Source organism: Haliotis asinina, chromosome 6 (genome assembly GCF_037392515.1).
Source record: "Haliotis asinina isolate JCU_RB_2024 chromosome 6, JCU_Hal_asi_v2, whole genome shotgun sequence".
Taxonomy (NCBI): domain Eukaryota; kingdom Metazoa; phylum Mollusca; class Gastropoda; order Lepetellida; family Haliotidae; genus Haliotis; species Haliotis asinina.
In genome coordinates, this window is record NC_090285.1 from 64,610,485 (window position 1) to 64,623,128 (window position 12,644).

Sequence of the window (12,644 nt, forward strand, 5' to 3'; positions counted from 1 at the left end):
TCAGAATAATATCGACCATTTCTACCTAAATACCTTGACGGTTCGTGAAGATCCAGGGTAGGACAGGTCTTCAGCAACCCATACTTGCCATAACAGGCAACTATGCTTGTCGTCAGAGGCGCCTAACGGGATCGGGAGGCCAGGCTCGTGGTCTTGGTTGACACGTGTCATCGGTTCCATTTGCGCAGATCGAAGCCCATTGTGTGAATTGTCTGGTCTAGCTTCGAATATTTACAGATTGCCGCCATATAACTGGAATATTGCGGATTACGACGTAAAACTAAACTCCCTCATTACCTTGACATCATGTCAACCTGGATCAAAATGGAGAGATTCTAAGACATTGTCCATTTTCACGCTTCCTTCCATTGCAGACCTAAAATGCATACTCGAACTGATCAGTGGATAGTGAATGGTCCTGTTTCTGGATAACCTGATTAAATACTTTAGTGTGTCGGTGTTTGGGTTAACTTTTTACATTTATGCTCTGTGATTTCTGTGGTGACTAAAAAGTTTTCCATAAGCATGACACTATACGCTCTTTCTCAATGTGTCTAACTTTATGAACTGTAACTAGTCTTAAAATACGTAGTACATTTCAAGTTCGCGTGTTCTTGACTTTAAAGTTCAGTCTTCATCGTCAAAATAGTACGTGCTCGCAAGTCCAGTAGGGGTTACATAGATGGCATCGACCCACTCTTGTTTGGTGAATGTGCACATTTTATATCATGCTTAATAGTTCCCACTATAGGTATATACGCAACATGCTCTCATATCTGGGTTACAAAATAACAAGCACAGCTTCTTTGTTTGTTATTCTGAATTCAGCGATGATAATAGGAAAGTTTTACAACACAAAAATGAGCATAGAACCGATTACAACATATGTTATATTTGGGATTACACTTTATCGGTAGAGTACAGATTCTTGTTCCTTTGTTGGTTGAGTTCCACTTGGTACCAGCACCCTCAGTCATGCACCTAATCGCCACCACAAGAAGCCAGCTACCTCAGCCTTCCACACTTTCATATACTGAGAAATTGTAGTGATAAATACAACACGTTACATTAGAATACTTTCTAAATGGCACTGAGTTTTCAAAACCGATTACAATACTAGTAAATCAGTAAAATAGTTATAAAATTCGTAACTGAATGAAGTGTTGACACTTTAAGATGAGATGTTCCTATATGTCACACATGTGAATGGATGTCGTCTTAATGAACATTTTCAAAATACTTTTGTTGTTTTTAATTTTCAGCATTGCAACCAAAAGAATAGGTTGTTCTTGGTAATAACGAAGTTTTCATGTTTCGAAATAAGACTTAAATGCAAGCTTACAGGAGCCATGTCGAGTTTTCCCTCATTTATTGATGCGAATGGAAAAGTGCTCTCTCAAACCATGCACAGACTAAACCCATTTGATTGCTCACATTTGAAAGAACGTGAGTCAAGACGAGCGATGGAGATGGGCACAGATAGTATCTCTTAACTCCTACAGGAATTACATAATAAAACTAGCACACGTAATACCTTAGGTAGAACTTAAAACGTATAGATCCATGGGCGGATCCAGGATATGTAAAAGGTTAGGGGAGGGGGAAAGGGATAGGGGATACAATCAAATTCAGACAATTCATAAATTAAGACAACTGCATTCTTTACATAATTAACATGGCTTATATGTCGTGGTTAAAATGGGTCACTTGTAATAACTACACAAAAGTATCATATTAAAGTCACGATGAATACACAATGTTTCTATTTGTGCATTTGTACATAGCCATTCTATTTAGCACCGCCTCTGGCTTTGAACTGACAAGAGAAGTCTCTTCCTGCGAACGTTCATATAGTGCCTTTCCTTGTACGCACTGATCTACTTGAAATGTGGACAATCACTAAACGCCAGCGGGTTATTTCAATACCACGTTCAAGTCCCATTAATAAGACAACAGTGACCATGGCACGTTTATTACAATGTTACCTGTCACGCATATGGCATGTATTACGTCCCTTATGCTGTATAGATTGCTTGGTTTAGCACAATGGTGTAGTTTATCCTCAGGGGATGGTCAAGGTTTGTTTACTGGCGCAGGATATATGGGTCCGGAATGATGGAGAACATAAAGCATTTGTATACTGCATGTGTCTGTAACCTGTATCTAGGTAACAACCATTCTCCATTGCCGCATTTGCAACATGTATCTATAACAACCTGTTACAGCATCCCATGTGTCTGTAACCTGTATCTAGATAACATCCGATCTCCTCTGCAGCCTGTATCTATATAACATCCGATCTCCTCTGCAGCATGTATCTATATAACATCCGATCTCCTCTGCAGCATGTGTCTGTAGCCTGTATCTATATAACATCCGATCTCCTTAGCAGCATGTGCCTGTAACCTGGATCTAGGTAACAATCAGTCTCTTCTGCAGGATTTGTCTGTAACCTGTTTCTATATAAGGACCAGTCTCCTCTGCAGCATTATGTTCATAAACAACAAATAAAAAACACAAAGGATCATCTGTAACGATATTTTATTCGCATATACATGCATTGTGTATCAAGTTAAGAAGCAGTTAGTTTTACTTATATACAGAATAATCAAATAAACATTGTATTTATTGTAATAAATATTAATTTATACACAATAAAACTAAACAGTAACCGATAAAATAACGAGTAACGCAGATAAACGATCATATTTTTTCGCTTTTGTTTTACATTTTTGACTGGTGCGGTTGCAGTGATCTCATCTCAACCAGACCTAGCATGCAGTCAGTTTGACAACACTTTTTAAGACAGTACCTACTAGCTATGATCTGTTTGTGTCTCTATGGCACTACTACAGAATGAGGCCTGGGTTGGATAGTTTATTGTAACCTTGGATGCTTCTCGTCCAGCAGAGTCCAAACTGTACGGTACATATTGCTTCAGGGCTGGATCACACTTCTTTTCTCAGTCCTTCAAAGGGGAGAATTGTTGCATGATGTCAGTGTCGTATGGCCGTTTGGGGAAGCGAACTGTGCCCTGGGTCATGGCCTCGTGTCTTGTGAGGACGCCATTAGTCTGCTATTGTAGCCTGAACATGCATACTGTCGCAACACCGCGCAGAACTTGCGTCGAGAATGCACCTCCTGGTGGCAGTCCACTCAAACGCCAGGGGGAGGATACTGCTGGGGTGATTATCCCCCTTCTGACATCGGCTCGACCTTGAACCCTGTCAACGAATACTGGGTGGGTCTTACAGCCATACCATTGTAGTAGGCCACCACGTGACTCAGGGAAGGAAACCTCAGAAGAGTCGACTTCCCGTCAACGTCAGCGACACCCAATACATCCTTGGCATGGCTGTCGACAACCAACCAACCGCCAGCAGGATTCTGCAGCAAGGCCGAGCTTCTGCCGTCAAGGGTAATAATGGCACCCTGGCAGTCCTGTGCGTTGAACATCCTCCTCACAGCATCTCCGAACTCCCTCAGGGGTTGGCCCGGCATCCATTCCCATGTCAACTGACTCCTTAGGGTGTTCGTGTACATGCTGCAAGGGTACAGAAGTCCTTGGATCTCGCAGACTCGACTACACCGGACTGGCCATCTCAACTGGGAGTCTTCAGGTTCCTCCAACATCTCATCTGCTGCCAGATGTTTGCTGGGAGGAGCCCAGCTTCCCAGGGTGCCGAGGATGGCGTCATGGAGACGGTCGCCCATCACGAGGACTCCGTCCAGTGTAGCTGGAGTCCACAGACCGGCGGGGACAACTGCACTGGCAACGATAGCGGACAATGCCACCGAGGTGCACTGGGTGCCTGGATGACTTGATCTGAATGAAAAGAAACCAAGTTTTTCAAAGAAGAAACTTAAGCTGAATTTCAAAATTGTGCTCAAATACAAAACCTTTCATTTACTGTAATGTTCGTGTGTATGTTAGTCTGTCGTACAGACCCTGAAGCATATATATCCAATAAAGCCCATGCAAGTCTAGAAAATGTGGCAAGTCTAGATTTCCTTAGCTTCTGAAAATGAAGAAAGTCTCAGGGCTCCATTTCATTATATTAATTTTTTTTTTTCACTATGAACGTTTTTTCAGTAAGTTATGTTCATTTCAGAGACTAGCTGTTAGTCTATGTGTATGTATATGACACGGTTTACTTACGGGTTCCATACTTCTGGAATATGACCTTGGTGGAAGTGTCCGTGGACGGAGTATCTGCATTCAGGCTGACCAGACACTTCCCCATTGTCCGTGACCTCTGTACATGACAGACTGCACGTGGGTGCGAGTTTTTGGGTAGTCTGGGCTGCCTGGGCAGATCTTGAAGGGCCGAGAGGATGTTCCCCAGTCGGAGTACCACACCCACAAACAGTAGCTCCAGGGTATGTGCTGTAGTCTTCTGGGGTCGGGGTAAGAAAGCTCTTTAAGTCCAGGAATGGCTTTTGTAACCTTCAAAATAGAGAGAGAAACAACTCGGTCCAAAGTATAAATCAACATTTAATGCAAGAAGATCTTATTGTTCCTACATGGAGTAACACAATGTAACCAAAACAGGAAAAAGTGAATGGCAACACGAACTTTATCAGTTATATGTAGTAAGACTATACTTATGTAGCATATATCGCCTTACCCATTCTGTGAGATTGTGGGAATTTCTTTTCTCTGTGTCTCCTTGTAATGGTAGTCCTGGTCAACCTGCAATTTAATTATCACATGGCATCAGTTACCAAGCACGACTACTTCTGTCTCTTTCCCTTGTGCCAGTATAAACATTTAACCGCGTAAGAGTTCTTGAATAGATACCACGACAACCACTTTTTTTTTATTTCATTCTCAACCCGGTAACAAGGTGTGGTACCTTGGAGTTCAAACACTTTGCAAGGTTGTTTCTGGTACGTATGCAGGAAAAAATGCTCTCCACATATACTGTTTCCTGTAGCATTGCTAGCAGACAATCTCCTCGTCGTAGTCAAGCCTTTAACCACAACCACTGCCTACTTTACTGCTTTTTCGCACGCGGCAGGTGACATATAGCCTCGTAACGTCGTTGAATAATGGAGAAACCAGGCTCAGTAAACCGCGGTGAAAATTTGTCTCATCTTTGAGACTCCATTCAATATCATGCAAACAACTTTATGACAACTTTCACCGAAAAGAATATATTAACACTGGAAGATCTAGGAGTGGGGGCGGGGGTGGGGTGGGGGGGGGGTAGATGAGACGGGAGATTAGTACAGTAGCTAGAAATTGTGAAACATACCGCAACTCGAGATATGCAGCATAATCTCCTGGCTTGTCGAGAACACCACTTCCGAAGTCTTCGAAAGTACGACCGTGGAATGTGAACCTTATTCGCCATTGTCCCAACAGAAGCTTTGGCAGTGTCGATATCCGTTCCAGCTGGCTTGTAATCGAACCTCCCGCTCTTTGAACACAAGGCAACAATCATGTGACGTCACAAGATACAACCAATCAGAGGGAGTCACTATGAGATACTCAATACAGCGACAGTGGTAGCTGACGGTGCCACGAGCACTTATCACACAATGTTGTCAGTCTAACTTAAGTGCACGCTAGTTACGACCTCCTTTGCACAAATATCATTTCCTGATCATTTAATAAATAATAACAGATATATGAAAAGTCTTTTATCTAATTCCCTGTTTCTTCCAAAAACTAGAATTTCAACAGCAGGGAATTTGTACTGTTCCCAATCAATGCGAAATAGAGAGTTTGTTTGCCGATTCAAACAGGTGTGACCGCTTTTACATTTTGCATGTAGTTTTGATGTTACTTAGACAACCTAAAGATGACGAAGTTTGTTAAAACTAAATGAGGAGAAAAGAGTACAAAATGAATATGGTTTTACGCTGCTTTCCACGGCGGGGGACACTCATGCAGAATGTCTAACTCGGTATGAGCGAATGCTCCAATAAGAATACATTTAAGTGATTAGAGCAGGGAGAGAAATATATACAGCCAGATCCATAGCTGCATCGGGGCATTTTTAAATCTACCCCTGCAGATGTTTTGCACTTACATTATTGTCGATAAACACACAACTCGCAATGTAACAGTGACGATATGTTTGCTGAAGTAGAATACTCCACCTTCATTCTTACTATGCAGTCAGGAAGTTTGGTCGCTGTATTTTTTACCTGGCAAGGTGTTTCTGTTTGAAAACAGACTACACGTCCCAGATACTTCAGCATTACTATTATCTTCCGTTACGCAAGACAAAAAAAATCTATATATAAATGTACAACACCCCATTATTATTTTCCCAGACAAAACAATGTACACTGACATCTCTCAGTGTTACTTTATGTGAAAATTGTATCATAATATACAGCGAGCTATATTCATTATGCATTGAAATGCCCAAATGATTGAGAAATATAACGAGAAATTATAGTGGAATACACTTGTATTTCACTGAATAAAGTCAATGTCAAAACAACTGTTGTATTTCTGAAAGCGTCTTCCTTAAACTCCGTTTGCCTTTGGGGATAATTATCACAAAATGTACACGTATTAATAATATCTGGATGAGTTCAGATGAGACAATATGTTACAAATACATTTTTAAAAACGTCAAAATTATCTCCTAAGTCTGAGACATCGGTGCATCTCACCACAAACGTTTGTTGTCTACTCTCTAGAAATATTCATCTCGATTTGATACAAACCTTTCTCGGCGCTCTGGTAGTCGTACCAGACATATTTTACACAGACGTCGTAACGCTAAAATTGCTTAGTTCGAGCAGGGAAACTATAGAGAATATAGAGTTGTAGATTATCCCTGGTTCGAGGGGTGTAGAGCAGGAACAAGGATCTACTCACTGCTAGTCGTGATAAGTAACAGAATTTACGGGCACGCAGGGAAAACCACTTAATTTCTACATCTCCGGAAGTACGACTGTGGAATGTGGACCAAACTTGCCATTGTCTCAGTGACATCGAGTGTCGCCGTCAAACAGAATTCTTGCAAACGAATTCAGTGTGAGAAATAGCCACCGACCCCCTTGCCCAGGGCTAGTAAAAATGAAGTCGGACCAGCAGATATGCACAGTCACTAGCCCGATTGGCTAGTGAATTTCCATTTTGTAGATATATCACTTTCTCCTTTCTCGACTTGTTACGTTATTACACACTTTTAAACCATTCAAGATTATGGACTGACAAACACGTTCATTATATTGACAGCTAAATTATGAAACCCGTGTCAACATTCAAATTTCGGGCTAATGAAGTGTTTAATACACTAGTAACTGTCAGGCATACCTAGCCTGATCGGCTAGCCAAATGTGGAAACTATTTCGCACACTGAACCGAATTCACACGAGAATGCATGCAACTTCAATCCATACTACGATTTGAACCAAACAGTTGCAATATCGGATGCTAATTATTTTACCCGTCCAAACTTCACAATCTTCAAGTATCCCAGCCCAGCATTGTGGATGATCTTCGACAATTATTTTTTCTTCTGGGGATCAAAAATATCGTGTTGACTTAATTTCTTCAAATATGAAGTTTATTTCTATACCATCAGTATTTGTTTTTAAATATCTTGGTGGCAGTGATAATGAACCTTCCTCACGCGTGTGATAACACTTACATGTACTTGGGAATACTAGCCGGGTAAATTAATGTCTGTGTCTATTTGTACTCATTTTACAGCAACATGAAAATTATCATTAGCAATTTCAAGCTTGGCAGGAGGGACGATAAGCTGTCCACTTCAAAGGTTTATCCAATCATGCTTATGTACATTTCAGGCGTCGTAATGTGCTTGTCTCATCCGGAGATGATTACGAGCCGTGTCTGAGACAGTCACATGACGTAATCTGCACGTGGTTAACGAACACATGCCTAGTACTTATAAACGTGTGCTGGTCTGGACATTTAGCAACAGTTTCACAATACAGAAACTATGTACGGTTCTAAATGAGATCATGATACGTATAAACAGTTATCATATCTAATGGGATTCCACAAAATGTTTTGCATATAGAACATTTTATGTTGGCTTTGTTGTTATTTTGCCCTTGAACGGAACAAGAACGTTTATTACGTTCAGGGAGTGATGTTCGACTTCAGAGGTACAAATAAATACATCAGATGGCAGGATGGTTTGCACGGAAGGTTGTACAGTTTTCATGATGGTATTACAGAATATACATTTTTTTCCAAACACTTATGATCATGTATAAAAATAACAAGTCTAAGCGCACACAGTAATATTTGAGTTCGATGACAATAGCGACAGCGGCATTTTTTGTAAATCAGGTGCCCTATGGGTGAAGGTTTCCATAATGTACTTTAGCAGTTTCTACGGACATGCGTACAGTTACTGCTAACTTGGTTGTTCTTTTTTCTTTCAACCATGTTAATGTGTACCTACACAGACAAACAAGTTTTCCTTGCGGGTGGCCTGGTATGTTTTTCACACAAACATGAATGGATTACACAGTTTCAACCAGATTCACATCCGTGAAGAAATGCTTGTTATAAGTGGCGATCCAGGACAGTCGTCAGCCTCGCTTACTTAATCATCGTATCCAATTGTGTGTAGACATGTGTTCCCGATGTTTATTACTGCATTGTCCGGTCGTCTTTTTACAGACCACGTCATAATGCTGGAAAATATGTGTGTAGTTGAACACCTACCACAGATGTTGCTCATGTCATACACACACTTACATTTCTCATATTACACTCGAGTGATCTCAGTAAAGATATATGGCAATTTAATTTCTGTGTATCTTAAACTATACCATAATATACTAATATACTAAAAATATAGAATAACAGCAAAAGAGACGCAAGTTACAAAAACATCAAATTTCATAATAGTAAGCGTTCGTGTTTATGTTCATATTTATAAATTTAACATAAAAAATAACTTAACAATTTACACATTCTCTTCCCACAGAGGTTACTCCTGTCATATCTTCCTACGTAACGTGGGAAGATATGATACGAGTAACCTCTGTGGGAAGAGAATGCAATTAACAGTGTTTCGTTTCTTTTGTTGTTCAGTATATGTTAACGTATTAATTACAAATTTCAGTTGCATCGATTTCATATGTCGGAGAGATTGTCGTGATAGTGAGTCACAGGTTGAATGGTTGTATTGTTCATGTGATTTACATTATAGATTTCATTGTCATGGAAACACAAATTCACCAGTATCCACGGACAGTTCACTAGATTAACGCTTAGTCTTTTGGTGTATATAGATTTGTTAAACATTCCCTTCCATATTGATAAGGAGACCCAGTGATAAGGAAGGTTGAGCCTGAGGAAGTCTAGAGTCTAGTCTAGCTTCATTTAGGGCTTTAGCAGAGAGGACTAGGCAGACACGATAATAATGAGGTTCAGGGCCTAGATTTTAGAGGCTCTTTTAGCGTTAAGATAATCGTAAGTGTCATACATTAACATTAACTTCCGACTATCTTAGCGCTAAGAGAGCTTCGAAAATCTAGGCCCAGGGTCTGTGAGGCGGACTTAACAGTTCCGAGACTAACGTCCAGACAATGTTGTGTTTTACCATTAATCATCAAGGGGGTGAAATCACCAACACTTCTATAGTACTTGAATGTGTTATGTCTAACAATGCCACCTTGCCATATTAAACATAAATACCTGCATGTTTCTTTATTGTGCAAAAGACAAGTCATTTGGACAAAAGCCATGAACCTTGATAACCTGCCACTAAAACATAAGCGCAGGGACACATCAAATCAGACTAAATACATGTAGTAGTCATTCAAATGTGTTAATAACAAAATCATATACACATAAACCATTTCCAAGTCACAATAATTCATCACTGATCCAGAAGTAGAAGTAGATCCTTAAGTATATCCGCACAAAACACAACAATTTCACTTAATGATATAAATAAACCCATTCTGGACAGGCACCGGTTACTTACACGTCATTATCTCTTTGAGCGTTCAAGCGAACCACATGATACGTGTAATTTTCACACCAGGTGGCGTGGTGGCTTTGTTCGAGCAACAGTCCGTGATCTTTGTTGGATTTCAATTTGTACAAAAAAGGTGCCGATTTCAAGGGATTTGTTTGCACGTGCGAGCTGTTCACCTGACGACTGTGTATCGTTTGTCACAGATGCCGTTATCATAAATGGCACCCGCCACACGCTGTATGTAGATCAATGGACGTTGCATATGTTGCAGACAATTGTGACAAAAAAGACACAATAGAGTTTATCGGGTCGTGGAGATTTTATGTAAACACCTACCGGCTATAGTAGAGATCAAAAGCATTTGATACATGGAATGTAAATCTATGAACAAGACATGGCCTTTGCCTTGAAGATTATGTAATGGAATCTAGATTTGATAGCAATTTGAGATAGGTTTTAAATCTGATTATATCGCGGCTGAATATTTTGCTGGCAGTTCATTCAATTAGTTTCAACATTCTGACAACACAAGAACACGTGTACACTGACAGCAACTACGACAGCGTCATACATCGTAATTTGCAACATCAATGTACGAAAAGTACAACGACATATAATGCGTGCTCAAATGCACTGGGCGAAATCGCTATTATAACCTGTTTCGCTGAGGCGTATGCTTAATAATTACTAGCTTTAGCAGTTATAATGCACATAATATTTTATTCCTTTCAATGGAAATGTCAAACGTATGGCATGTATTACATATAATCGGCACATTTGTTAATACGTGTTCAAGACTCATAGTCGCTGACACAAATTGTCATTCGTGAACAGATGTTAAGGTACGAAACAAAACGACTTGTACAATGTAGCAAAGCCAAATCCCCCCTCTTTAACAAGGAAATATCAGATTCAAGGTACATACGGAAGGCTGATATGTACAAGAACATATCTTTGAGGTAACAGAACCAAATGAATGATAGCCATGTAATCGAATGGGTTGTCGATCTCTGATCGATTAGCAAAAGCGTATGTCTGCGTTTATTTTTTTGCCGCTTTTAGTAATACTGCATCAGTATCACAGAGGGGGACACAGGAAACGGACTTCCCACGTTGAAACAATGTGGGATCAACCCCGGCGCTTCGGCGTGTCAAAGGAGCGCTTTAACCACAATGCCCCTCTGATCGCAGTACCATGGTAAAATGGTGAGGTAAAGGGGTTTTCAGATCCCCGTTATATGTCAGTCACATCTCACACTGACCTACTCAAAGAGTTTTCTTCGGACATTTCCTTGACTTGTGGGTTAATATTCCAAGATAGCTAAGCGTTCTGTTTCATGTATATTTCTGAGGACAAGAAACGCGTTCTGCTTCTTTCTAAATATATTTAATTGAAGTAAGTACACCTTTGTGATTGCTGTCCTCAGGTGTCATGACAGCATGACGTATAACAATCCACGCTTCTGTGAGAGGCATTTTAGAATTTGGGACAAACAATATTGATCAACTTTACGGAGAACAACTTGTAATAATATTTGGTGGGTTACGACACAGGTTTTGCACCGCTGCATGGGTGGATGAGTGCACCTTAATCATGAAGGTGACATATAGGTTAGGGGGAAATGAGTATCAGGGAGAATGTTTTCGGAGAAGTACTGTTGTCAAACAAAGAAGTTGTTATTCACAGAGACGGTCTCTCTCGTTTCCACTCGTCTGGAATTCCGACACAGGTTGCCCCGTCTTGGTGATTTTATGAGAGCTTGAATTGACTCTTGTAAACTGTTGTATAGGTAAGTTGTTCTGAACCTCAGGCCAACGCAAAATAAATCCCCACAACTCAAACATTTGCAATTTGTCTGCTTGCAAATGCGTATAAAATTGATACAAAATCTAACGGTTCAACAACACTTTTCTTTCACGTACACACAGAGGGTTCTGTCCAGACGGTTAGGTCTCTTCATGCCTAAAGTGACAAATACCTACTAGCAATAATAGCTACGGAGTATGTTGGTTCAGGTGAGTAGCAGTGATACGCTTTCCTGCACACAAGTGGTCACTTCCACCCTAATGAGTTTAACCTGTTTACACTATGAAAGCTCCCTATCATAGATTATCCTATGATATCAGCACACGTCGTACTTTATGTATCCCTTTCGATTGTTTTCAATACGATTTGCCTATCTTTCTCAACAGGAACTATATATGTAAAACAATTTAATTACTTCTGTTTAGCACGCAATAGAGTTTGTACTGAGTAAGTTTGAGAAGGAAACATGTTGAAATAGGATGGGACTTCTGCATAGTTTGGTTCAAATCATGGCGAATCCAAAGAAGGTAGAGTACTACACGTGGGCAGCAGGAAGGTGAGCAGCACTCTGTTAGATGGCTACATGTACAGGCTGAATAACCGGCACCTGACATGTGGACACTGGAAGTGTGTACAAGGTGGTTGTCTAGGCGAATATACCACAGTTGGACAGTTTGTCCGTAACCAGTATATAATCATCCTCCAGAAGACCAGGCTGCCTTGAAGTTTACAAGCGCACTACGTCAGAAAGTCCAGGCCGAGACAACTCCCACCCAGAAAATCTATAACGAAGGATTAGCTTAGCCTGATGTTCAACAGGCTGCTGCCATTCCCTCCTTCCACACCATGAAGAGTGGCCTGTACAAGCAGAGAAGGAAGACCATGCCTCCACTTCCCAGGGC

At 40.6% G+C, this 12,644-nt stretch overlaps 1 protein-coding gene across 2 annotated transcripts; it reads right to left on the reverse strand.

The window, feature by feature from the left end:
* Positions 1-2,524: 2,524 nt before the first annotated feature.
* LOC137288194 (uncharacterized) lies at positions 2,525-10,014 on the reverse strand. 2 transcript variants are annotated; one of them, XM_067820629.1, is made up of 6 exons: positions 9,942-9,973; positions 7,416-7,487; positions 5,259-5,423; positions 4,629-4,693; positions 4,160-4,447; positions 2,525-3,826 (listed from the first exon to the last, which is right to left on the reverse strand). In XM_067820629.1, the coding sequence occupies exons 3-6, from the start codon at positions 5,355-5,357 to the stop codon at positions 3,190-3,192; spliced, it is 1,089 nt and encodes a 362-aa protein (XP_067676730.1). In that variant the 5' UTR covers positions 5,358-5,423; positions 7,416-7,487; positions 9,942-9,973; the 3' UTR covers positions 2,525-3,189. The 2 variants fall into 2 exon arrangements, with proteins under 2 accessions (XP_067676730.1, XP_067676729.1); XM_067820628.1 differs by lacking the exon at positions 7,416-7,487 and having other exon boundaries at positions 9,942-10,014.
* Between the last annotated feature and the right edge of the window lie 2,630 nt (positions 10,015-12,644).

What these genes read in the sequence shown, in the direction of transcription:
- LOC137288194 (XM_067820628.1), bottom strand. Translation starts at nt 5,357, where the DNA reads ATGGCGAATAAGGTTCACATTCCACGGTCGTACTTTCGAAGACTTCGG. An exon ending in GCTGCATATCTCGAGTTGCG is followed by an intron (nt 4,694 to 5,258) that starts GTATGTTTCACA and finishes ATTAAATTGCAG; the next exon opens with GTTGACCAGGACTACCATTA. An exon ending in CCCACAATCTCACAGAATGG is followed by an intron (nt 4,448 to 4,628) that starts GTAAGGCGATAT and finishes TCTATTTTGAAG; the next exon opens with GTTACAAAAGCCATTCCTGG.